This window comes from Pezoporus flaviventris, unplaced genomic scaffold (assembly GCF_033815535.1).
Source record: "Pezoporus flaviventris isolate CSIRO_AGI_PZ_B2104156 unplaced genomic scaffold, CSIRO_AGI_Pfla_v1 ptg000050l, whole genome shotgun sequence".
NCBI classification, from domain to species: Eukaryota; Metazoa; Chordata; class Aves; order Psittaciformes; family Psittacidae; genus Pezoporus; species Pezoporus flaviventris.
This window is the reverse complement of record NW_026892598.1, coordinates 1,875,963-1,903,596: the sequence shown is the minus strand read 5'-3', so window position 1 is coordinate 1,903,596 and position 27,634 is coordinate 1,875,963. Positions and strand designations below refer to the sequence as shown.

The 27,634-nt window shown below is 40.4% G+C and overlaps 1 protein-coding gene across 1 annotated transcript in view; it reads left to right on the top strand.

Moving 5' to 3' along the window:
• SRFBP1 (serum response factor binding protein 1) overlaps window positions 1–27,634 on the top strand; it is a 71,206-nt gene that overhangs the window by 10,398 nt on the left and 33,174 nt on the right. Inside the window, exons 2-3 of the mRNA XM_061468686.1 lie at window positions 16,574–16,662; window positions 17,608–17,680. Of these exons, the coding sequence (XP_061324670.1) occupies window positions 16,574–16,662; window positions 17,608–17,680 (162 nt within the window). The remainder of the gene's footprint in view (window positions 1–16,573; window positions 16,663–17,607; window positions 17,681–27,634) is intronic.

Genomic DNA, 27,634 nt, shown 5'->3' with positions numbered 1-27,634 from the left:
CATATGGTCGCATGACTGACAACAGAAAGGCGTGACTTTAATTTTTGTGTTGAGTAAACAGGTCAAAATTGGGTCCATCAGAGTTTGGGTCCATCAGAGTATTTATGTAATGCATCTTAGAGAATTTCCATTTAAATCACCACGAAGTTTGATATCGAGATCCCCATGACAGCAAAAATAAGCTAGCAGCAGTAATTCACAAGTTTTAAGTTTGGGCGTACTATCTAGAGATCTAGTTGGATACATTCAGTTGTGCTGGAAGTACTTTATTGTATGTTTGTAGACTTGTTTGAATTCTTTTTGTCTGCGGTCAAGCAAACATTGGATTTGAAGTAGCTCTCAGCAGCTGAATTGGACAACTATCATTTTAAGATAGTGTTGTATAGCAGCTTGGTAGAGTGAGAAGTTAGATTGCAACATCTTTATAATTGATACAAGAAAGAGTTGAATCTCAAGAATTCTTTTACCTGACTACGAGCAGCAATGAGTAATATTCCAGTAGGAGCAGGAGCTCAGACTGAGGAGTAAAATGTGAGGGACTTTTTGTTTCATATTTTTAATGAGATATATAGAATATTGTGATTTGATATAGATAATATCTTAATGGGTCAAATGTTGGAATTAGGGCTTGTTTTTTCTCCTAAAAAATACCGTGTATTAAGGTAATGTGCAAACGTAAGCAGTGAATCTGGAATAGCTTTTTGTTTGGAAGCTATTTTAGAAAAAATGCCATCTTATGATTTGGCTTACTCAGTGTCCAAATAAACATTATAATGAGAATAAGCCAGTTTCTGAGTATGGCTTGATATTACTATAAAATTGCATACATTCCTTAATTATTTTTTTTTGTGCAGTTCAGAAGTTCATTTCCCTAGATTCTGACCTTGATAATTTCAATAGAGAATGAAAACTAACTAGCAAAATAAAATATGCCAATGGAAAGCAAAACTTACTCGCCAGGGTATAACTCTTAGTACTCTTTAAACTAAAAATATTGAAATAGCATTTATTTTGTCTTGAAAAAGAAGTTCACAAGAAACCCCATGCCATTTAAAGAATATAAATTATTTAAAGCTAATGGTGTAGCAAGGCAAGCAGAAATGAGATTTTTGAGCAATGCATGCAGTGTGTCACTGGCATATAAATACCAGTAAATGCTGAGTATGAATATCTGAGTCTCTAAGTGGTTGGGAGAACATTTTCCTTTGAATTTGTAGCCATTACAATGTGCCAGGTAGATAGCATCACAGTTCTTACTGCGGTAACAGGCTGCTTTCATTATTTTCAGAATTATCTATATCCTTGGTTTCTGCCTAGGGGTACTGAGGGAGCTGGCAGAAGTGCTTGCAGAGCCACTTTTAATCATTTATCAGCAGCCCTGGCTAACCAGGGAAGTCCCAGTTGACAAAAAGTTACCAAATGTGACGCCATTTACCAAAAGGGCTGAAAGGAGGATCTGGGGAACTACAGGCCTGTCAGTCTGAACTTGGTGCAGGGAAGGTCATTTGCAGATCATCTTGAGTGCCATCACACAACACGTACATGGCAGCCAGCTGATCAAGCCATGTCAACATGGGCTTATGAAAGAAGGTCCTACTTCGCTAGCCTGGTCTCCTTCTGTGAGCAGGTGACCCGCTTATTGGATGAAGGAAATGCTGTGGATGTTGTCTACCTAGACTTTAGTAAAGTCTTTGACACTATTTCCCACAGCATCCTCCTGGAGAAACTGGCTTGGACAGACGTACTCTTCGCTGGGTAAAAACTGTCTGGATGGACTGGCCCAAAGAGTGGTGGTGAATGGAGTTAAATCCAGTTGGTGGCTGCTCACAAGTGGTGTTCGCCAGGGCTCAGTACTGGGGCCAGTTCTGTTTAATATCTTTAGCAGTGGTCTGGAGGAGGGAATCAAGTACACCCTCAGTAACGCTGCACATGACAGCATTTGGGCAGGAGTGTTGATCTGCTGAAGGAGAGGAAGGCTCTGCAGAGGGATCTAGACAGGCTGGATCAATGAGCTGTGGCCAGTGGTGTGAGAGCAAAGTGCTGGGTCCTGCCCTTGGGCCACAACAACCGCATGCAACACAAAGGGCTTGGGGAAGAGTGCCTGGAAAGCTGCACTGGACCCAGGGGTGCTGATTGACGGAGCTGAACGTGATTCAGCTTGTGTCCAGGTAGCCAAGAAGGCCAACAGCATCCTGTCCTGTATCAGCAATAGTGTGGCCAGCAGGTCTAGGGCAGTTATCATCCCCCTGTACTGGGTACTGGTGGGCAACATCTCAAATCCTGTGTTCAGTTCTGTGCCTCTCACTACATCAAGGCCATTGGTGCTGGTCTTTATTCCCAAGCATCAAGTGATAGGATGAGAGGAAAAGGCCTCAAGTTGGGCCATTAGAGGTTTAAACTAGATATTAGGAAAAAAAATTCTACACTGAAAGGTTTGTCAGTCATCGGAACAGGCTGCCCAGGGAAGTGGTAGAGTCACCATTCCTGGAGGTATTTGAAAGATGTGTAGATGTGGCAGTTGGTTTAGTAGTGGACTTGACAGTTCTAGGATAACGGGTGGACTCAATGACCTTAAGCATCTTTTCCAACCTAAATGATTCTATGATTCCTCTTCACTGTTTTATGAGACCACATTACAAAAAGTCTGAGGTCGTGTACAGATATGCTAAATGTAGGAAGGGGTGAGTGAATAGAGACTAGTTGTATGAGAAGCTGGTAAGAACTGTTTTAAATGGCAACTGGTTCAAAGAGTAAGTAATTTCATTCAAGGCAAAAAACAGTGGGGGACTGCTGCAAAGGAAATGAGTAGCATAGGAGCAGGAGAGCATAAATTAAATGTAGTTGCATAATATAATAGGAATTCAGATGATATAAAGTAAAAGGACAGTTAAGTGATTGTTTGCTCGTGGAGCAGTTCAGAAATGAGATTGATGGAAGGAAGGGGTGAGCAAGATAGCTGATAATTCTTTTAAATATTGTAGCCATTGGAAATGGTGGGTGGGTAATGAGATGTGTTGGACAAGAGGAAATAGGATGAGGAATGAGAAGGGCTCATAACAAGGGGAAACTTGTATAAAATGCAAGCTTCAGAAGAAGGGAATCCCCCAGTCGAACCACCACTTGGTATGGTGAGAGGTTCTAAATGACTGAACAATAGGTGGGTAATGTGAGAGCACTTGCTCTGTTACAACAAAGAAGATTTTGTAGGAAACTTTGAGCACTGCTTTAAGTTGTTAGTAACTAATACTGGGATAGGTTACACAACTTTTTATAGATCTGGTGTCTTGGCAACTGCCTGGTAGAGAACTAATTGCAGGAAGGTACAGTTTTTAAATGAAAGACTAACAAAGAGAAGCGTCTGTCAGACATCTGAGAGGGATATTTAAGCTCCTTACTCTTACTTTTCATCCTTGTCCTTTTCCCTTATTTATATTTTATGTCATGAAGAAAATTCCAAGAAGAATGCAGATTATTAGATATTTCTGGTTTTTTCCCAAGCATTGACTTTCGCTTGTGTTTGTGAAAAATTCTCTTAATGAAATTAATTTTCCTTTTTTAACTGTTCTTAGGGAATAAAGAACACTAACTGGTGTAACAAGGTAATTCTCTATTCCCTCTAGAAAGAATTCTGTCCATCCAGAAAGACTGAAAAGTAAGTTATATGGTTGTGCTGTTAAAATAATTCACTTGTAAAGCTCTTTTTAGGTTTGTTTTTTTTTTTTTGTTGTTGTGTGAGAGGAAGAGTTCTCACAAGAAGAGACAAGTGGTGGAGACATGGTAGTAGCGATCACCTTAATGGAAATTGTTTCAGCTTGTGAAGTAGTATAGGGAGAGTTGTTTATTCCTTCAAAATGAATCAGTACTGGTGATACATAATCCTATGATGAAAATTAGCTTAAAATGTTGCAAGATTTAGTTTGACTTGTGGTTTACTTCTATCCAAAAGTTAATACTGAGTTTCACTTCAGCAGTGGGAGTTGATATGGGATCTTTCCTTTTTTTTTGATAGGAGTTTTCAAATACCTAAAGAACCTTTCTGCTTTTTGGTTTCCTAGCACTTATTACTCCTCTTACATGTATGGACAAGGATGAATTTTACTGAGAGGAGTTTGAAGGAAAGTAGGTTAGACTTTAAAACAAAAGCTTTAGTTTTCATATCATAATAAGAGCAAATACTTTTGGTTTTCAGTTTTCACAAGAAACAAGCTATACACATATTTAATAGGCAATGTGAGAATTGTGGTATTTAGTTCATTTTTTTTATCCTTCAGATTCACAGGTGGATAAATGATTTAATAGTTCTTTCCCCAACTTGATCACTTCTCAGGTGATGCTGAATTTCACGTTAACAAGCTTGAAACCTTTTTTTCTTTATGATTCCTTTATGCCTGCATAATAACAAATGCATAGTGACATTGCAGTAGATTCTAGAAGTGGATGAGTCCTAGTACAAAGTAAGTAATTGTGTTGAATAATGACAGGTTCACCAAAAAAATGCATTTTCTGTTAATACTAAGATACAAAGATTGTGCTGCTGTAATGTTGCACTGGCTTCCTGTTCTTTCACTTGGTAGGAGACTAGTGTAAGCTAAAGGTAATTGAAGTAACTATAAAATGTATTGTTATACATGAAGTATCTTGCACAGAAGAACCTCTCCTTCTATCCAGCAGGTTGTCAGTGTTCTTATTTGCCTTGAAGCTTCAATCACCAGGTTAAAAATCAGTCGAAAGAACTGCTAAGAATAAAATGTACTATATGTTTAGGTTGCAGAGCCAGTAATGCTTGGCATCTTAGACTTCTGAGTCCAGTTTTCTCTGTCCCTACCATTGTTTTCTCTATTATCCTGGTGGTTGCTCTCTTTGAGCTTTAATCAGTAACTGTAGTTATGGCCCATGTTACCCACCCATTTGGCTGATAAGAATATGTGACTGATATTTATGTCTGGTTCAGAGCCACCAGTGTGTGGTTGCAGCCCAGAAAGCCAACCGTATCCTGGGCTGCACCAAAAGGAGCATGACCAGCAGGTTGAAGGAGGTGATCCTGCTCCTCTACTCTGCTCTCGTGAAACCTCACTTGGAGTATTGTGTGCAGTTCTGGTGTCCTCAACATAAAAAGGACATGGAATTGTTGGAACAAGTCCAGAGGAGGACCGCGAGGATGATCAGGGGAGTGGAGCACCTCCTGTATGAAGATAGGCTGAGAAAGTTGGGGCTGTTCAGCCTGGAGAAGAGAAGGCTGCGTGGAGACCTCATAGCAGCCTTCCAGTATCTGAAGGGGGCCTATAGGGATGCTGGGGATGGACTATTCATTAGGGACTATAGCAACAGGATAAGGGGTGATGGGTTAAAACTTAAACAGGAGAAGTTTAGATTGGATATAAGAAGGCAATTCTTTCCTGTTAGGGTGCTGAGGCACTGGAATGGGTTGCCTAGGGAGGTTGTGAATGCTCCATCCTTGGTAGTGTTCAAGGCCAGGTTGAACAGAGCCTTGGGAGAGATGGTTTAGTGTGAGGTGTCCCTCCCCATGGCAGGGGGGTTGGAACTAGATGATCTGAAGGTCCTTTCCAACCCTAGTTATTCTATGATTCTACGATTCTATCTTCCATATGAGTACCCTGGCACAGCAGGCTGATCTTCTTAAAGCTGGAGATGAGCATCTTTGTTGTCATTTGAAAATTAATGTTGATATTTTAATATATGCCCAAGAATGCTTGCATGCTAATCTGAGACAATATGGGAGTTGACACGCTGTCTGGCTGTGTGATATTGGAGGCATGTTGGGGAGGGATGAATCATCCATGAATGCCAGTCATGTAGTTCCTTTAAAGTGAACTGTAGCATGTAAAGGACAAGTGATTGGCCTGAAGAATGGCACACAGATCCTTGAAATGCACATTTGATCAAGTGCAATTTACTAGCCTGTTATTTTGAACCTCATGGGGCTCAGCAAGGCCAAGTGCAAGGTCGTGCACCTTGGTCAGGGCAAGCCCCAATACCAATAGAGGTTGGGAGAGTACCCCAGAGGAAAAGGCCTTGAGGGCACCGGTGACTGAAAAACTGAACATGAGCTGGCAATGTGCACTTGCAGCCCAGAAAGCCAGCTGTAGCTTGGGCTGTATCAAAAGCAGTGTGACCAGCAGGCTGAGGGAGGTGATTCAGCCTCTCTACTCTGCTGTGGTAAGATCCCACATGGAGTACAGCATCTCAGCTGTGGTGTACTTGGCACATGAAAGACATGGACCTGTTAGGGAGGGTCCAGAGGAGAGCCACAGAAATGACCAGAGTACTGGGGCACTTCTGCTATAAAGAAGGACTGAGAGAGTTGGGGTTGCTCAGCCTGGAGAAGGCTCCAGGGAGACCTTATTGCAGCCTTTATGTATGTGGGGCTTATGAGAAAGCTAGTGACAGACTTTTTAGTAGGGCCTGTAGTGATAGGGAGAGGGGTGATGGTTTTAAACTGAACTGAAAGAGGATAGATTTAAATTAGACATAAGGAAGACATTTTTTACAATGAGTTTGCTGAAACACTAGAACAGGTTGCTCAGAGAGATGGTAGACTCATTGGTCTGATGGGGCTCTGAGCAACCTGACCTAGTTGAAGATGTGCTGGCTTATTGCGGGGGGGTGGACTACATGACCTCTAAAGGTCTATCCAACCCAAACTATTCTATGATTCTGTGAATATTAAACTGTCAAGTGCTATGTGGAAGTGAATGTAAATGAGGGAAGGCAGAGAAGAATATAAAGTTCTTGGTTAGAAGATTGCCAAGGAAATATAAAATGAAATCAGTGCTTTTGATGTGCCCTAAAATAAGGAAAGGAAAGGGGAAAGGAAAAAGGAAAGGAAAAGGATAGGAAAAGGGAAAATCCACTAAGAACTGAAACATTACCTCGTACCGTGTTTTTTCTTATACGTATTGGAAAGGCCTTGAATACTCTAATTAAATATATTTCACTTTTTTTTTTAAACTGCATTTCTTGCTTTAACATTTGTTGATGTGTAATTGAAGCAACATGCACAAATGGTTTTGGTGTGCTTTTAGTAGCTTTTTCCCTTTCTTTAGCTCTGGTGCTTAAACTTGGGGGTGTTCAGAAGCAAGTTTCTTAATGTGGTAAAATCAAAACTCAGTTGTATATCTTCGGGCACATATAAATATTTTTTTCCTTTTGCTTTCAGCTGTTTTGATCTTAAGGGATCAGACTCTCAACCTGCTAGCGTTTACTTGCCGCGACAGGGCTCCACTAAGAGAGGCATCACCATATTGGGGAAAAGGAGGGAGGCCTCTATTTAGTGGGTGTGTGTTTGAATAGCATTATGGATATTTCACAATGCTACGAACTCTTACAGTGAGTTTTTTCACTGGATAAGCTTAGGTGCAATGTTGATCCTTGAGAACAGAATGGTTTGTCTTCTGGTTACTTGTACAAGAACTAGGACTAGAGTGTGTGCTGGCATAAAGCAGAAGTGGATGAAGAAACTCTGGTCTGTCTAGTACTGGTTGTTTAAAGACGTAATCATTTGTTTAAGTGCATTATTGGATCAGGACCAAAATGTTCAGCACCTCGTGGGTTGAAGCCCAGGGAGAACAGTTCTATGTGCTTCATGCTGCTCAGAGGAAAAAGACATAGAATCATAGAATCATAGAATCGTTAGGGTTGGAAAGGACCTTAAGATCATCTAGTTCCAACCCCCCTGCCATGGGCAGGGACACCTAACGCTAAATCATATCACCCAAGGTCTCATCCAACCTGGTCTTGAAGACCGCCAGGGATGGAGCATTCACAACCTCCCTGGGCAACCCATTCCAGTGCCTCACCACCCTAACAGGAAAGAATTTCCTTCTTATATCCAATCTAAACTTCCCCTGTTTAAGTTTTAACCCATTACCCCTTGTCCTGTCACTACAGTCTCTAATGAAGAGTCCCTCTCCAGCATCCCTATAGGCCCCCTTCAGATACTGGAAGGCTGCTATGAGGTCTCCACGCAGCCTTCTCTTCTCCAGGTTGAACAGCCCCAACTTTCTCAGCCTGTCTTCATACAGGAGGTGCTCCAGTCCTCTGATCAGAACTGCACACAATACTCCAAGTGAGGTCTCACAAGAGCAGAGTAGAGGGGCAGGATCACCTCCTTCGACCTGCTGGTCATGCTCCTTTTGGTGCAGCCCAGGATACGGTTGGCTTTCTGGGCTGCAAGCACACACTGAAGCCGGCTCATGTTCATTTTCTCATCAACCAGCACCCCCAAGTCCTTCTCTGCAGGGCTGCTCTGAATCTCTTCTCTGCCCAACATGTGGCTGTGCCTGGGATTGCTCCTACCCAGGTGTAGGACCTTGCACTTGTCATGGTTAAACCTCATGAGGTTGGCATCAGCCCACCTCACAAGCGTGTCAAGGTCCCTCTGGATGGCATCCCTTCCCTCCAGCGTATCAACCGAACCACACAGCTTGGTGTCATCGGCAAACTTGCTGAGGGCACACTCAATCCCACTGTCCATGTCAGCGACGAAGATGTTGAAGAAGACCAGTCCCAGCATCGATCCCTGAGGGACACCACTCGTAACTGGTGTCCAACTCTTTGTGTGTAGCCATCCAGACAGTTCTTTATCCACCGAGTTGTCCATCCACCAATTTAGAGACAAGGATGTCGTATGGGACAGTGTCGAATGCTTTGCACAAGTCCAGGTAGATGACATCAACTGCTCTACCCCTGTCCATCAGTTCTGTAGCCCCATCATAGAAGGCCACAGAGGTGAGACTGACTGGTCTGTAATTCCCCAGGTCATCCATTTTCCCCTTCTTGAAAATGGCAGTTATATTTCCCTTTTTCCAGTCATCGGGAACTTCACCTGACTGCCACGATTTCTGAAATATGATGGCCAGCGGCTTCGCAACTTCATTTGCCATCTCCTTCAGGACCCACAGATGGATCTCATCAGGACCCATGGACTTGTGCACGTTCAGATTTTTAAGATGGTCTCGAACCAGTTCCTCTCCTACAGTGGGCGCAAAGTCTTCATTCTCACAGTCCGTGCCTCTGCCTTCCAAGACTTGGGTGGTGCAGTCAGAGCCTTTGGCAGTGAAGACCGAGGCAAAGAAGTCATTCAGAACCTCAGCCTTCTCCCGAGAGCTTTCTGAGGGGGCCTACATTGTCCCTAGTCTGTTTTTTATTTGCTACGTACCTGTAGAATCCCTTCCTGTTATCTCTAGCTAAGTTTAATTCTAACTAGGCCTCAGCTTTCCTAACCTGGTCCCTAGCTTCTTGGACAATATCCCTGTACTCTTCCCATGCCACCTGTTCTTGCTTCCACTTATTATAAGCCTCTTTTTTCAACTGAATTTTCCTCAGGAGCTCCTTATCCATCCAAGGAGGTTTCCTGGCCCTCCTGCTGCACTTCCTTCTAGTTGGGATGCAACACTCCTGGACTTGCAGCAGGTGATCCTTGAATATCAACCAACAGTCTTGGGCCCCTCTGCCCTCTAGGGCTGTATCCCATGGAACCTTCCTAAGCAGGTTCCTGAAGAGGCCAAAGTCTGCTCTTTTGAAGTCCAGGGCAGTGAGCTTGCTGCACACTCTTCTCACTGTCCTGAGGATCTCAAATTTGACCATCTCATGATCGCTGCATACAAGGCTGTCCTGGAGCGTCAAATTTCCAACGAGCCCTTCCTTCTTGGTGAGCACGAGGTCAAGCATGGCACCTCTCATTGTCGGCTCCTCTGTTACTTGCAGAAGGAAGTTGTCTTCTACACAATCAAGGAACCTCCTCGATTGCTTGTGCCGGGCTATACCGTCCTTCCAACAGATGTCAGGGTGGTTGAAGTCACCCATGAGAGCAAGGGCCTGCGAGCGTGAGGCTTTTCCTATCTGTCTATAGAGTGCTTCATCCGCAGGTTCTCCTTGATCATGTGGTCTGTAACAGATCCCCACAGTAATGTCTCCCATAGCTATATTCCCTTTAACCCTGATCCACAAACTCTCTGTGGACTGCTCACCTGTCCCCAGACAGAGTTCCATACTCTCCAGCCTATCCCTAACATAAAGGGCAACTCCCCCTCCCCGCCTGCCAGGCCTGTCCTTCCTAAAGAGCTTGTAACCTTCCATTCCGACACTGCAGTCATAGGATCCATCCCACCATGTTTCTGTGATGCCTATTATATCATACCCCTGTAGATGTGCCCACATCTCGAATTCTTCTTGTTTGTTCCCCATGCTACGGGCATTTGTATAGAGGCATCTGAGCCGAGCTCCAAATGAAGCTGGCTCATTGGCTGGAGCAGCTGGGATATCTCTACATTTCTCCAGGCATTTATTATAGGTTCTGGTAACTGACTGGGTTTGTTGGGATGGAATGATGCCCCTTCCCCCAACACATCTAGTTTAAAGCCTCCTTGACCAGCCTTGCAAGCCTCCTAGCAAAACTGCTCTAGCAGCTCCACCAGCCCCCAGTAGACCTGGCCTACAAACTTGGGTCCCATGTTCAAGACACCCAAACCCCTGACTATGACACCACCCTTTTTAACCAGTTATTAACCTGGGTAATCCTCCTAGCTTTTTTTTAGGTCCTCCCCTGTACCCTGGAGAATTGATGAAAAGACCACCTGAGCTCCAGAGCCCCTAACCACCTCCCCCAGGGCTCTGTAGTCCTTTATGTTCCCCAGGCTACTACTATCTATATCCCTAGCACCCACATGTATCACCAGAAGTGGGTAATAGTCCGTGGGACTTACTAGAGCAGGCAGCCTCTCTGCCACATCCCTGATCTGTGCCCCTGGTAGGCAACACACCTCCCTTGAGACAGGGTCAGGCCGGCAGGCGAGTGCTTCTGTCCCTTTCAGTGTAGAGTCCCCTACTACTACGACCCGCTGCTTTTCCTGGCAGCACCAGTAGAGATCTTCTTTAGCAGTGCATCAGCCGGCTGTTTCTGGCTCGAGTGCGCTTCCTCATTAGCCCCCTGCAGGACAGCAAAGCTGTTCTGCGTGGAGACAGGGGATTTAGGGGGAAGCCCCTCGCTTTTGGTTGTCCTTTACCTTCTTTTTTTCGTTGTTTTTTTTTTGTCAGTAATTCCTAGCTTCCCGGGTTAGCGGCCTCCTTCTTTCCTTCATGAGCTAGAGGGGAAGGTTGAGGCCCCTGCACAGTTTGGGCCAGGAGCAAGCATTCCTGCTTCCTCTCAGCTTCCCTGACATCCCGCAGCCTATTAACAGCATCCCGCAGCTGAGCGCCTGCTGCAGGAGTTCCTCCACCGGGGAGCACCGAGTGCAGCCCTGCCCATTGTGCACCCTCCCCTCCCCAGACCAGTGCAGGCACTCTCTACACTCCGAGCTCTGCGCTGCAGCCTCCCCTCTCACTCATCGGCTCTGTCTGGGTGCCTACGCTGGCCACCGCCGGGGCAGCCAGAGCAGAGTTCCCGGACCGGGCCCTGGTCATACGACGAGTGCTCACCATCCCGCTCGCCTGCCCGCGCGAACTGCCGCGCAAACTGCCTCGACCCGCTCTGTTTGCCCGCTCTGTTATTGGCGTTCATGCATTTTGGATAGCTGGGGCCACCTGCATAAGTAAACTTTTATCAACTTTGAGTTAAGAATTTAAGACATACTGTGTCTTTCAGGTATTTTCATGTACTAGTTTTTGTACCTAGCAGCATGAAAAAAAACCACTTTTCATATTGTAAATGCATGCAGTTCTAGTATTTCAGCGGTTTTGCATAGAATATATGAAAAAAGTCATGGGCAGAAACATGTTATTGCTTATTTTTTCTCTTAATCTGTTGGATTAATATTTTTTGAAGAATGGTGTGGTGTTTGTTTTTCGGTTAAAAGGTTACAAGTTTTTTGGTTAAATATAGTTGCTACTATAGCTTAGCCACGTACCTTTCTTGTTACATCTACAAATCTTTAGTCACACTTTCCTTTATTTTTTTTTTTAGTTGGCTGAACACTAGCTTGGTGTGGAGGCATGTTGCCTGTACAGACCTCAAAACAAGTGTCAGAAGTGGCCAAGTATAACATTTTATTCTAATGTAGTGTTCCTTTGAGAACTTTGCTGCTGTTCTGTTAAAAATGTGAAGGCAAATACCTTTGACTAGTCATGTGGCTTCTAATGTAATATTGTGCCTATACTGTTATTTCCGCATTGCTTTGTTGCTTTGTGTGTTTTTGTTGTCATCACCAATATGTGGATCCTTCATAGTGTTTTAGGGTTTTGGAACCTAAACCAGATTTTTTTGAATTTTTTTTTTTTTTTTGTCTAAAAATACCATAGGTTTCTCTTCAAGAAACTTGAAAATATTCACAAAAGGTTTTTTTTGCAGCAACAGCTTAATTGTGTGGGAACTCTTAAAGTGACTGTGTTCTGTTACATGTGTTTATCTTGTATCATACACAGTAACAATGTCATCTTAATTTTAAAGGGGTAATGTTAGTAATCACAAACCCTTTCCAGTAAGTCCAGCACTGAGTTAGGCTTGATTCAGCCCCTCCAAAGATTTTTGTAAATTGAAATTAAGTATTCCGTATCTATGATTGAAATACCAGCATTCAAACCAAACTTTTACGGGGGAGGGGGGCGGAGAGGGGTGTGAACTTAGAGATCAAAGATATGATCAAACAATCCTGTGTCAGTTTCTCTCCATTTATTACACCTGCTTGGGCACGTGAAAGGCTTAGACATGATGAGGGTTGGGGAGGGCTTGACCGGACTGTCACACCAAGGGAACGATCTCTGGAAATGGTTATTTACCCTTCAGGAGCCAGAGCAACCTGGAATAGGAAGGCAAAGTGGCTGAAGTTTTTGGTTTCTCCCTTCCTCAGTTTGAAATTCTGGGTTAAATACAGTTGTCATGATGCCTTCAAACACACACTTGTTAGGTGCATTGCTTTCTGGAAATCAACTTGGTTTGACAGCAGTGAGTACCAAGAGGTATGAGCAAAGATCACTTTAGTATAGGTAACAGCATTTCCTGTTATAATCCCCCTCAGTAATATACACTGCTTGGGCAAACGCAAATTGCAGGAGGTGGTTTCTAGGCCTAGTCTGGCTCATAATCTGTCCTGTGCTGTGCTCTCTGTTTTGCCTTTCTCTCTTGAAGAAGCAGCAGCTACTATCTCTGTATGGCTTGAAATGGCCAGTTCATGCCATGTTTTGTGACAGTCCTTACTGTAGGTTGTAAGCTGTTGAGGTGATGGAGGCCTCTATTTGTTTATACTTTCAGCTATGGAGCTTTTTTTGAACTTCATCTTTGTTTATGGTCTATATAAATAATTCTAGTATACTGTGAAATGCACAATGCAGAATGGAAGTGATTTTTTATTCCTAACCATAGCTTTTGAAACGTGCACATGGCTGGTATGTGTTACTACCTAGGCTTGTTTTTTTTAAAATGAGTTAACTTCCTCTATGTTTTCTTTCAGATGTAATAATTTATATATTTTCTATTATTTTATATTATCCTTACTATTTAAGAATTTTAATTAATAAATGTGTATTAATCATCTATAAAGACATATTTGTTTGCATTAATAAACAGTAGTGGCTTGATTAGCTGCAGATAGTGTTTTCCTACAAAATTAAGAAGTGTCTTCAACAAAGGAAAACATCTCTTGTTGCAAGGAGTCCTTGAAGTGGTTATTTCCATTTAAAACTGCAGGCTTCCTGAATATCCAGGAATCCTATAATGCATTCCTATTGATAGAAGAGATTGCTTACTTTGAGGTTTGCCTGTGTTTATAATTATTCTTTTGTATTTACTGCAACCTCTTAAAGTGATTAAAAAATCCTTATTGGCCAGTCAGAAAGCATTGGTCTTATCTTGACTTACACTGGAGCCTTTCTAAGTTTCAGTGCAAAGACTTTTCCTTTTCTTATTATCTTTTCTTAACTTGCTTATAAAAAAATACCTTATTATGAGTAAATATTTGTTACTATTTTTCAAAATCTACCAGTGGTTTTGGTGGGTTGGGTTTTTTTGTTACTGGGTTTCTTTTTGTTTTTTTTTTTTGTTTGTTTGTTTGTTTGTTTTTTCTCAAGAGGAAGTTTACCTTTCTGGCTTTGTAATACTAGAGGTGGATAGTTCAGTGAGTCCTAGGAGCCACCCTCGTGGTTTAAGCCTCATTGTTTCAGGCACACTGTAAATCTAAAGCACAACTTTTTTGATTTCTATCCCAAAGAGCTGACTGCTTTCTTGAGAACTTCGAGTACTTCCAAGAACACAGCTGATGCATACTGTCCCATGTGAAAGAAGTGACTGCAGATTACATAAACTGATATTCCCAGTCTGCCAAAGAGCGAATACCATCCCTCATTCCTGCTGTCATATGTCTATATGGCCTTCATTGGCTGGCAGCAGTCGTGGCTGGGGTTTGGCTCTGTAGGCCCCGGAAACATGCTGTGTCTGTGTTAAAATATTTCTGTTAAAACATGAAAGTATTTTTTGAAAGTTAAATATACTTCGTATTTGGATATGCAGTAACTAATATGTAGAAAATGAGTTATTTAAATCCAAATATATTTGTAGCTTGTGGATGTTTATAATGGTTATTAAAAAAACAAACAAACAAAAAACCACGGACCAAAACAAGCACTCCCCTCCTCCAAAACTTTCTAAGAAGGCATACCCAGTTTGCATCTGAAATGCCAAAGTCTTTAAATGTACGTAATATCTGAGAGTTATTCAACCAGAAGATGCTTTATTCTGTTTCTTCCATTTGGAAGAGCGTGTAATACAGACAGCTGTGAAAATTCTATTTAGTATCTTATAAAAAGAAATGTTTAGATGCTCAGGTGGCAGATGGTGATGTCAGGAATTTTTTCTTTTGAGGAGTGCTGCTAACAGAATTGGCACAGATGCTTTTTAGCATGTGGCTTCTGCTGTTAACTGCAGTAGAAATGCTTGTAGGTAGGCCTATATGGACAGTTATTTTAACTAGGGTAACCTTTGCTGTACCAATCTGAGAACAGGAGAGTAATTTTAACTCAGTCACTCTTCTCCACCAAACCCTTTTTGCCTTTCCCTGTGGGCAAGCACCAGTAATGCTGCCCCAGTACAATTCCCCTTCCTATTTTTCAGGGGAGTGAAGCTCAACAAATTCCTTCTCTGCACTGGCAGAGGTGAGGCTGGCAATTGGTGCGTGCCCCTCTCTAGAAATTGTTTTGCTCTGACACATTCAGCCTTCAGTAGAGCCTGCTGAGTACAGTTCAGAGTACACAAGGTACATTGCTTGTGTTGGTAACCTAGCTGCAGGCATAATCAGGTGTGCAAAATGTGGTGTTTTGTTTGTTTGTTCTGGGTTTTTTTGTTGTTTGTTTGTTTTTAATTAAATAATACACTCTTGCCTTTGTGATCTCTGCACAGTCATACCATACTAGACAAGGTTCCCATTGTAGGTTTGCAGTACTCGTCTGTGAGATCTGAAGATTTATTTTTTCTCTATTTTGGTCAAGCTTGGTGCAGGTTTATAATACTAATATTCCTGGTAGAACTAACTTGATGGTTGAGTCACCAGCAAGCAATCATTTTGATGTTATCTCTGAGAAATTAGGAGATGAAATAGAAATCTGAATTAAAGAAGAGCTTCCTTGAGAAGTAGGTGCCAGCTTATTTTGAAACTTAACCCATTGAATAAACTTAAGCGCAATTTGGCCTTTTGTCAGGAAGACTGATTTTTTGTTTGCTTTAATATTTAATATTTTCTGTTTAACTGTTGAATGCAAAATCTTAATAGTTATAGTAAGATACAGCTGAATAAATAAGAGGTGGTAAGTCGCTTTTGATTCCCTCTATCTCCAAAATGTGTGTTATTGACAAGAAAATGCCTAGGTCTCAGGTTTTCCGTGATGGAATGTAATAGCAAAAGATTCCAAAGATTTGTCTGTGTGTACCATCTTTCTAATAATAATTAGTATTCTTTTATTTTGGGGTGAGAAATAAGACCAAAACTTCACTGTCAGGTTTTACTCAGTACTGTCTACTTTGAAATAAATTTTGGGAACAGACTAATGGGTAGGGTAGGAAGTTAAAAGACTCTGTAGAGAGTTGGAAATCACTTTGATTTTGTATTCAACAAAAATCAATTCAAATATGTAAAAAGATTTTCATATCTTAAATTCTACCCTATAACAATACGTTTAGTTTGGGATTCTTTCCTTAATCTTTAAAGTGTTTCATAATGAAAATGCTTTTATGTATTATATCCTAATGGAAAAGTACTGGTGCTGCTTCACTGGGACAAAAATAAACAAAGTGAAGGCAGAAGGTAAGTCTTTTCAAATCTCCAGCTCAGTCTAGTTCTAAGAATAATATTAAAGTATGGCTACTTAGGAATGTCTTGGTCTTCTGTTTAGACCTCAGACACATTTTTAGACTGTTGGTTGTTCTTCCTCTGGTGTTTATGGAAGCAGCTTGATTTTAAAATCTGAATTAATTTGAACTGGGATTTGGTTAGCAGGGGAATGCAGTCTCTTTTCAAAAATAGTTCTTTTTGTTGAACTAATTTCTAAAATTTATGTCAGGGTAATGAATGTATTGTATATGGAAACTAATCAAGGGAAACAAGGTTTATAATGTCTTCCATCTTTCTGACAGGTTGTGAAGATGAGAAAAGATGTGAAGAAGGCCAGAGTCCTGACTATTCGTAAACTAACCAGACACATCGGGAAATTAAAGTTTAAAAGGTCAGTTTTAAATATCAGTGTTCTTGTTTGTGTGTTCATAAGTGAGACAGCATCTTAATTGTTTTCCCAAAAATGGAGAAGTGGGAGAAACATGTATTACATTTAAAACACAATGCACTGCAATACATAAATTGTTTGTCTTATTTATGTCACTTTAGATAAATTAAAAATGCTAACTAAAAAGCAGCTTCATTAGGCAGAATTGAAATAACATTTTTTACAGGGATTTAGTGTATTGGGAGCTAATCCAAATCACTTAGAGAAACTTTTACAGCACTTTTAAAGGTGTCAGACCTGATCTTTTAGGTTTTTCTGCTGTTGATTGCAAATTGTGCAACCTTTTATCACTACAGTTTTCTGAAAGGCTCTATAAGTGAAAAATATTGTTCAGTTTGCACTTAATTTTTAATAAAAGTATTAATATTTAAACAAATAGTTAAAACAACATTTAGTAAATTGTTTTTAAAGATAACTAGCCTGAAGTAACATATGACATGTCTTACTGACACAATAAAAATACATTTGTTACTATGTTCAAAGTGTAAATTGAGCCTACTTTTCTCCCACGACTTTAGCAAATTTTGCAAAATAAGAAGCAAGCCCAGTGATCTTTTATATTTAAATATTACAGAACTTAAACCGTTATTATATTTGAGACATCAGTTTCTCCTGTGTTTTGTTGATAGGAATTACTGTTGCTGTTTTTCAGTAGAATAACATTTGTCTGTCTTGTTCAGGTAAATCCTCAGTGTTTTTTTTCTCTGTTCAGAGCAGCAGAAACATTAGATTGTGCTCAACTCTTTGCTGGAATATTCGTTTAACAATAGGGGAATGTGCTTATGCTCACTGTTGTGATATTTTAATTTTGCTGTTAAGCCCACGGGGAAATAAAGTGAGCAAAAAAGATTTTATTTTTTTTTTACTGAAGACAGAATTCATTTGCAGGGGCTCCGAAGACTTGAAAGTAAAGAACCAAAAACGAGTTGATAGATTAATAGAAGAAATCCATGCCATGAAGGTAATACCATGTTTAGATATTTAAATATTAAAGGCAATTAATTTTTGTTACCAAAAGCTTTATTTTCTGGTACTGCATTACTGAAACTTAACTGAAATATTTCAAGAGTCAGGTTGGTCATTACTGTAACACTGAAGGAAAATTGTGAATAATTGCATATGTCCATGTTTGCTATGACTGTCAAGGTGTTAAGACAGATTAAGTCTTGATATTTGCAGGCTAAACATGAATTTGTCTATAAATACATGGTGCTTTAAGTTTTTAATCTAACAGTTAAAGTGCAAAACTTAAAGTTCTCTTACTGCTCAGGAGTATGGAAGGCATTTTGTGTGCCTGACAGTATGGTGTCCTCATTGTCAGTTCTCTTATCTCCACACGATTCTATTTACATTTTACTCTCAACTTCAAAATTCTGTAGTAGTTTTGAAATTTTAGCTGCAGGAGACTGATAACACTTGAGTCAGACCTTTTTTTATCTGCAGCCTTGCTGACAGAGTTTTTGTATCTTTGATGTTATAACATGTCAGCATATGCTTCAGAAATTTTGTAACTTTGTAGTGTTTTGCATTGTCATATCTCAGTTTTGATTGATACTCTGAAAATTGTGTATGTTGAAATGAGGTACAAATTCCAGTCATAAGGTTCAAGTATAAAAGTCCTGTATGGGCTAAGGAAGTTGTCACATAAATGCGTGTTTATTTTTCCTTGATGACTATAGTGATTAAGTCACTGTTACTGTTGTGTGTTGGTTTTCTCTTTCCACCTTTCTCTACCCTTTTTTTTTTTTTTCCTCCTTTCTTTTTTCTTTCCTGACCCTTACAGAGACCTTAGTCTTCAAAAGAGCTGCTAACTGCAAAGGCTTCACTGACCTATTTAAACGTGCTTTGTGCCATATTCATTAGGTGGAATCATGGGGATTTTCAGTACGCTGCTTAAAGAGGACAAGAAACTGTGCAGCGCTTTGTTGAAGTATAAAGCACTGGTCAAGCAACATGACAGTCGTATTGAGGCCTTCTGTTTTTCTGGCTTGCCATCAGTCTTGGTCATGTGATTGACTTGCTTGGGTTTTTTTATGGCACATTTGTGTCACATTTATTTGTCTGTTGGAGCATGATGAGAGTTCTGGAAATATCTCTCAAATCATTAGAGTATGCATCATGTGATCAGGAGTGGTGCAGTTCTGATCTTACAAGCCCATGTTTTATACAGCTTCTGTGAGCACTCCAGAGACCGTTTCACTGCAAGATCCATTCTGTACACATCTCCCTCCCAGAAGTATTTCCTTTGTCCAGGTGTAGATAAAATCCTTCCAGGATTGGCTCATGCAGATGTCTTAAATGCTGCTTGCCCTTAGGACCATATTGGCCAAGTACATTCAGGCTGTTTCTTCAGTTTGCGTTAATGTGTGCAGGACATGTGAGTGTTAACTTTCAGAGTGATTGTTAAGGGAGTCAAAGAGCTGAAGGCAAACAAATTTTGCTTTGAAATAGTTTATAGAAATGGAGGAGTCTTCAAAGTGAGCGACTGAGAAGGAGGAAAAGCTCTACCACATCTCAGGCAAATAACTAGTAAATAGGCTCATTTATCTGAAATTATGCTGTAAGTGATCTTTATTGTTAAAAAATGCACCCTTATAATAATAGTAATGATATTTTTATAGCAGAATGGTTGGTTTACATGGGGCTTTTTTGTCTTTTAAAATGAACAGACACTTACTAGCTCTACAGTGTATTTGTTCCTTACACAAAAGAAAAATTACTGTTTCTTATGAATCACAGCCTAAAAAGCAGTAGTTGTTTACATGTTTTTTCAAGACTTGATTTTTTCCTGAGCTTTTCCCAGTTGCCAGAGACAGCACACCTATTTCTAAAGATGCCTTTTTCTGCCATTAGGTAAAAACAGACCCAGACCACCTTTCCCCTACCACATATCCAGGAAAAACAAACAAACCACTTTGGGTGCTCCTGGCATGAGCAAGCTCTTTTGTGAAGGACTTCATGTATTGTGATGACCTGAGAAAGTACTAGAGTAGGACTGCATTTCGCAGAGTGTTTGTTTCAAGCTCAGGGAAGAGAGACTGAAATTCTGGGACCTTGACTCAGTTGTCTGTCTTAATGAAGTTTCTAATGTGATGACTGGAGTTTCTCCTACTTGAGAAAAATATCAGACGGGTTGAAACCACAGTAAGGAAGAATTCCTTTCCTTCTTAAGAATTTCCTATCTGTATTCAGCTGCCTGTAAACCTGCAAGTCTTTTGTACTAGTCATTTACTTGAGGAATCTGTTTCTTGGTTAGCACAGTGTTTCAGTATGGTTGCTGCCACTTTGTGGAGCAACTGTAATCTTTCATCCAGAATGTAAGCAGAAAAAAAAAAAAGGGAAAAAAAATCAATAAATCAGTTGCCTGATAGTGCAACTGCTCTTAAAGGTTGACTGCCTGCACCTCAGCAGGACTTGTAAGGCCTGCTGTCCTTCTGAATGAGACAAATGTGAACTTTCAGGTGCAAGATTTTAACTTCTCTTTTTAGTGTAGATCTTTACTAATGACAATTTGATCTTACAGGAAGGAGAAAATATCTGCTACTATTTGACAACTGTCTTATTGCTAGCTCTGGGGTATGTTTTTTTCCTGTCTTCAAGTAGACTCTAAACACACCCTGCACACTTAATTTCATGGTACATACACTGTTTCCTAGGAGTGGGATAGAATTAGATGCTTACTTCTGAGATTAAAAAGCTGTGTCTGTGTCTAGTTTTGTTTTATGGTCTTTTTACATAATCACAGATGTACAGTTCTGCATATATTGAAAACCTGGGAAGTTTTGGTGCTGGGCTGTATTAAGAAACCTTTTGTTATTTAAATTTGAAAATAGCATATATTGTTGTGTTATTGTTGGAGCAACTTTTAAATTTTGATTCTATATGTCTTTATTGTTAGAATTGGAGATCTAAAATAACTTAATTGGCAAATACAATTAGTACTGTGTCAAACACAACAATTAGAAGTAAACACTGTGGGGCTTCAGAATAGTTAAAAATTCCAGCTACATGGATGCAGGAACTGGGCTAATTGTTTGCAGGATTTCTCAAAGCTATTGGAATAGTACACTGTTTTCTGAGTTCTTCAGACTTTGTTTTGCCAAATCCATATAAAATATTTATTTAACAATTCATGAAAGATGGAGAAAAAGAACACTATGATCCTTCTAGACCTTCTACTATGATACTACTTTTTTATAATATAAAAACTTGCAGGATTTTTTAGTTGTTTGTCAGGCTTGATGGTACTGTCACAGTGGGTTAATTATCCACTGTAAGATACTTCTTACCATATTGAGGAAGCAATGATATTTTTAAAAATTTACTTACACAAAAATAACTGATTGTCTTGTGATTTCATAGCAACATGTAGCTTATCTTGGATTATTTAAATTTCTTGGCTGAAATTAAGTCTTAATACAACTTAATGTGGTTGCTTTGTTGTGTATTCAGGGGTAGTTACTGCCTTTATCTTACAGTGCAAACCTTGGTGTTATGGCAGATGTTGCTATAGCAATGTCATGTTCAGAGGATGGCCATAAATGAAATATGGAAGGAATACTATTTGCAGTGCTGGAAGGGAAAAATGTCTGCCAGTTATTGGGAATGAGCATCATTTAATTAACAACCATTGTTAAATGGTTGGGAAGGTATGTTCCCTATCCTGAAAATTATCACAGGAGAAACAGATAAGTCAGTACAATGTTTTTGTTTTAATATACTTAAAACGCAATATTTATCACAGAATAAGGAGTTGAGTACAAGAGATACAGGAAAAAACAATGCTTTACTCTGAATTTTATCTCAACTTTATATTTTAGCAAGATAGGAACAGAGGTAGAGTTAAGTGTAAACACTAGGAATACTATCAAAATTTTGAAAGCCAAAATGTTTTGTAAAGGTAGAAATTCAGTATGCAGGATGTTTTCACAACCTTTGTCCTTGGAACAAAAATAGTTCCGTTTCTCACCCTTATCACTTTTTGTTCAGGACTGGGAAGCTGATGATTTTTCAGTAGCTCATCTTAAGGAACTTGATAAATCTTCCTTTCAGTATGGTCTTTTTGCATGGAGTTTTTGTATCCTGAAATACTGGGCTTTTTGAAAAAGTTTAGTTTTTTTCTAACAGCAGTGGTTTCTTTTTTTTGTTTTTGTTAATGCTTTCATCTTCTGTAGCCTTGGTTTTGGTTAACAACTCACCATAGCATTGTCTTACTTAAGATTGAAGACTAGTGCACTTTTTTCAGTACTAATTTTTTTGTTTCTTTCTCCTAGCATATGTTTCCAGCAACGGCCTTACATGCTCATAATAGGTAGCTGACTTTCATATTACTGTTACAGAATCTTTAACCTTTACAGGTTTTTGAAAGAATAATGGGAAGCAGGCTGGGAACCATTGGCTAAGAAGCTTTGTGGGAAAGGTCTTGAGTGTCCTGGTGGACAAGAAGTTGAACCTAAGACAAAAAAGTGCCCCTTGTGGAAAGGAATGCTAACTGCATTGTGGTCCAAGGCAGTGGTCCTGTCCTTCTGTTTGGTTATAGAAGCACTGTAGTAAGAGTGTTGTGTCCGTTTCTAGGCTTCCCAGTGTAAGGAATACACGCACATACTGGAGCAGGTCCAGCAGAGGGTCAGGAGACGTCCTTGGATGGATAAGGAGCTGCTGAGGAAAATGCGAAGGAAAAAAAGAGGCTTATAAAAGGTGGAAGCAAAGACAGACAGCCTGGGAAGAGCACAGGGATGTTGTCTGGCAAGCTAGGGACCAGGTTAGGAAAGCTCAAGCCCAGTTAGAATTAAACTTGGCTAGGGATGTTAAGGATAACAGGAAGCTATTGGGAGAACTGGCTACCCTGCCTTTGGAGAAGGCTGAGGTTCTTACTGGCTTCTTTGCCTTGGTCTTCACTGGCAAATGCTCTGACCGCACCACCCAAGTCTTGGAAGGCAGACACAGGGACTGTGAGAATGAAGACCCTAGGCCCACCGTAGGAGAGGATCTGGTTCAAGACCATCTTAAAAACCTAAACATACACAAGTCCATGGGACCGGATGAAATCCATCCGCGGGTCCTGAAGGAGCTGGCAAATGAAGTTGATAAACCACTGTCCATCATATTTGAAAAATCATGGCAGTCAGGTGAAGTTCCCGATGACTGGAAAAAGGGAAATATAACCCCATTTTCAAGAAGGGGAAAATGGATGACCCGGGGAATTACAGACCAGTCAGTCTCACCTCCATGCCTGGCAAAATCTTGGAGCAGATTCTCCTGGAAGGCATGCTAAGGCACATGAAAATCAACAAGGTGCTTGGTGACAGCCAGCATGGCTTCACTAAGGGGAAATCCTGCCTGACCAATTTGGTGGCCTTCTATGATGGGGCTACAGAACTGATGGACAGGGGTAGAGCAGTTGATGTCATCTACCTGGACTTGTGCAAAGTGTTCAACACTGTCCCACATGATATCCTTGTCTCTAAATTGGAGCGACATCAGTTTGATGGATGGACCAGTCGGTGGATAAAGAACTGGCTGGATGGCTGCACACAAAGAGTTGTGGTCAATGGCTCAATGTCCAGCTGGAGACCAGTAACGAGTAGTGTCCCTCAGGGATCGGTGTTGGGACCAGTTTTGTTTGACATCTTTGTCGCTGACATAGACAGTGGGATTGAGTGCGCCCTCAGCAGCCTTGCAAGTGACCCCAAGCTGTGTGGTTCGGTTGATACGCTGGAGGGAAGGAATGCCATCCAGAGAGACCTTGACACGCTTGTGAGGTGGGCTGATGCCAACCTCATGAAGTTTAACCATGCCAAGTGCAAGGTCCTACACCTGGGTCAGAGCAATCCCAGGCACAGCTACAGGTTGGGCAGAGAAGGGATTCAGAGCAGCCCTGCAGAGAAGGACTTGGGGGTGCTGGTTGATGAGAAAATGAACATGAGCCGGCTTCAGTGTGTGCTTGCAGCCCAGAAAGCCAACCGTATCCTGGGCTGCATCAAAAGGAGCATGACCAGCAGGTCGAAGGAGGTGATCCTGCCCCTCTACTCTGCTCTTGTGAGACCTCACTTGGAGTATTGTGTTCAGTTTTGGTGTCCTCAACATAAAAAGGACATGGAATTGTTGGAACAAGTCCAGAGGAGGGCCACGAGGATGATCAGGGGACTGGAGCACCTCCCGTATGAAGATAGGCTGAGAAAGTTGGGGCTGTTCAACCTGGAGAAGAGAAGGCTGTGTGGAGACCTCATAGCAGCCTTCCAGTATCTGAAAGGGGCCTATAGGGATGCTGGGGATGTACTGTTCATTAGGGACTGTAGTGATAGGGCAAGGGGTAATGGGTTAAAACTTAAACAGGAGAAGTTTAGATTGGATATAAGAAGAAATTCTTAATGTTAGGGTGGTGAGGCACTGGAATGGGTTGCCCAGGGAGGTTGTGAATGCTCCATCCCTGGTGGTGTTCAAGGGCAGGTTGGACGAAGCCTTGGGTGGGATGGTTTAGTGTGAGTTGTCCATGCCCATGGCAGGGGGGTTGGAACTAGATGATCTTAAGGTCCTTTCCAACCCTAACTACTATGTGATTCTGTGATTCTATGAAAAAAGTTCTTCTGCTTCTGAAATGAAAAGCATTCCATTAACATCAAAATAATGAGCGAAGACAAGGTTATACTTCAAAGAGAAATGAGAGAGTCTGAAGAAATATAAATTACTCCTGGAGCAAATGCTGGTGTATGTAATTGTCCCCAAGTCAAGACAGTAAGGATGTTGCTTGTAAATGGAATTTATTTCCTGGAAATTTCACTTACACCTGTCTTCCCATATGTACATGTTCTTATCCTTAGAAGAAAATGATGACAACTGTTTTATTATAGCACAAATGTTTTGGTCTTCATGGCTGAGGAAGGAGTGATGAGCCAAATGACAGACAGCTTTTTGGGATGTCTTTCTCAGTATTTATGAGGTCTGAGACTGGACTTCTAGATTGTCTGAATGAGGGAGGAATGGCTAGTCAGGAGACTACGTAACTGTCTCCTCGTTTTGCCCACTTTCCTTTAATATTCCTACCTGCCACATTTTCTCACAGGATTCTTAAAATAGTGATAAGGCAGATTAGTATACTCAGTGACTGAGTTCTGTTCTTAATCTTCATGGCATTTCTTAAGATTTTCACTGATACATTGCTTCCTTTCATGTTTATGCTAAAATGAGAAACCCCATATTTAATACAACTCATTTCCCAAGTCAGTCTCTCATTTTCTCCTCCTGTGTGGTCAGAATATCTTAACTGAGAAAGCTTAACAATCTCAGCATGAGAAAGCTGCACAATATGATACTTTTTTTTTTTTTTTCCATAGATAGCAAGCATAAAAAACTTACTTATAACTGTAAGGAAACCTGGAGAAAAATGGAGGGGGGGGAGAATCCCATACTGTACAGTTTTAGTTTGGAACGAGAAAACAACTGGCAGCCATTCCTACTCTTTCATTTCATTATGATAGCAGAGGTAATGATTTTTTAAATACCAGATATTGCTTTGATTGCATGAAAAAAAATGGGCTGCGTTTGTTAAATATAAAAGTCAGTAGAAATACCACCAGCTTCATTTTCAGGACTTCATTGTTGACAAGATACTTCAATAGAAGCAGTTACCATGTGGTGTTTTTTCTTACGCACTAAATTCTAAGCTACAAAATGAAAGCAGATAACAAAGACAGCTTTTTATTGGATTTAAGACAACTGAAGGAAAATGCTAAAATAGGTTTTAAGTAAAGGTTGTCAATTGCCTTAAAAATGTTGCTTGCAGATGATGAGTCTTGTGTTGGATTCAAAATCAGCTATTTTCACTTTTTTAAAGGAAAACTGGCTTGCAGATGAGACTTTGAATTCTGCATATTTTTCTTTCTTCTAATAAAAATGCAACCTTTGCAGTAGTACAAAAAAACAAATTAATGCAGTCCATATGCCTTAATTTATTTGAAAATTGAGCAGTGACAGGAAACAGTTTTTGTTTTATTGTTCAAAGTAGTGACAGAAATATCAGCATGGTTTGTGCTCATTTTGAAAATATTTATGCGTATTCCAAGTAGATAGTTTGTCATTGACTTCTTTCATCATCCCGACATATATTTAACTTCAGGGCACAACCCTGGGCCTCTTCATTAACCTTCTCTATCATTCATCTGAACCTGAGATAGAAAAGAATGTTTCTGTAAGCGCTGCATACCCTTTCTTTACATTTTGGCCGTTCCATGCTGAGGTGTATTAACAGCTGCTAAATACAGTGGTCCTTGTGAGAGATCTGCGAGGCAGTTCTAGTTAATTTCTTGCTGTATAACTAACTGGTCTTTGTACTTAATTTATTCTGAATAAGCTAAGAAGAATATCTCCAGTTACAGTAGATCTACTTAGTGTGGTGGATCGATACTAAACTGTCTCAGGATTGTTAATCAACTGTTCTTTTGGGGACTCTTTATTCCAAAGAAATATGTCACAGAAATTGGGTCTTTTGTTCTTCACAGATACAAAAGAAGTTATTCTTGAATACTGTACTAAATGTTTTGAACTTACTTCTAATTAGAGAGGTTGCAGGTTAAAAAAATGGAGACCTACTGTAAATATCTTTATAGTCACTTGGAAACGAATTAATTCAGAATGGTGACTGCAGCTGCTATGACTTCTTGTTCCAGTTAATCCTTTTATGTGTAAAATCTTATTTCCCCATGGTTGCCCCCTGCTTACAAAAAAGGGAAAAAAAAATACATTAAATCAGTTCTGAGAATGTAATACTAGTGTAAATATGACTTCAGTGCTGGACAGACTCATTGGCACTTTTACTGAAGAATGGATTTAGTGAGCACATGGATGAACAGGATGAGGAAGAATAATTGTACCTTTAGGAGATGGAAGCCATGCCTTGCAAATGAGTGGTAGTTCTTTGAAGGAATAAGTACATAATGGATGCTCATTGAATCTGTATCTTAGTTTATTTCCAAAAAGCCATTGTCTAGTTTTCACCAAAGCCTATGGCAGGGTTGTTGGTTTTTTTTTGTGGCTTAGCTTGGGTTGTTTGTTCTATTCTGGCTTTTTTTAAAGCTGTTCATGGATATGAATAATCTTCTTTCAGTCACAGAGTTAAACATAGTAAGTCCTAAGAGAGGTGTAGGTGGTTAGCCTTCATAGTTCTGGGAAGCTAACAGTGGAGTTCTCTGGAGATCAGTGCTGGAAATTATTCAGAAAAAGTGAATGAATGACAGAGCTTGATCAGAATTTTAGGATAGCGTAAATGCTAACACTAAGACACCACGAAATGATATTATGAAGCTGACTAACTGGACAATAAAATGACTAAAGAAATTCAGTAGTGATAAATGCAAAGTAATGCATGTTGTGGTGGTGAGAATTACATTTCCAATGGTTCATTTTCACTGGATCAAATTCGCTACTACCAGTAAGGAGGTGGTTTTTGGTGTTGCCACAGGTACCTGTGTGAAAATGCTATATTGGTATGTTGTGTCTTCAGACAGAATATAGTCTGTTCCTATTTAAATCGATTGTTTTATCATACACTGCATAAGTCTTTCTAGTGTATTTGGAAAGAAAAAAAGGCTGAGGGAAGAAAAGAAAAGCTAGTAAAAGCATACAGAAAAGTGTCAAGAATGATCAGAGGTATGGCATAGCATCTACAGACTGTGTAACAAAATTGCGATAGGATTCCCCAGGATACAAGGTGAATTATTGATGTTGGATGTTTACACGAATCATGTATTTGTCCTGGATAGTTCTTTTGCACTTTGTATACCAATACTTTGCTTTTAGCAGCCATTTTTGAAATCTGCAGGTATAGAAGCAAAAGAAAAAAATCTTTTTTTTTCATGTTTTGTTGCCAGATCTCTTCTTTCCAATTTTACCCCTCACCTTGAAAAAATAAGATTGCAGG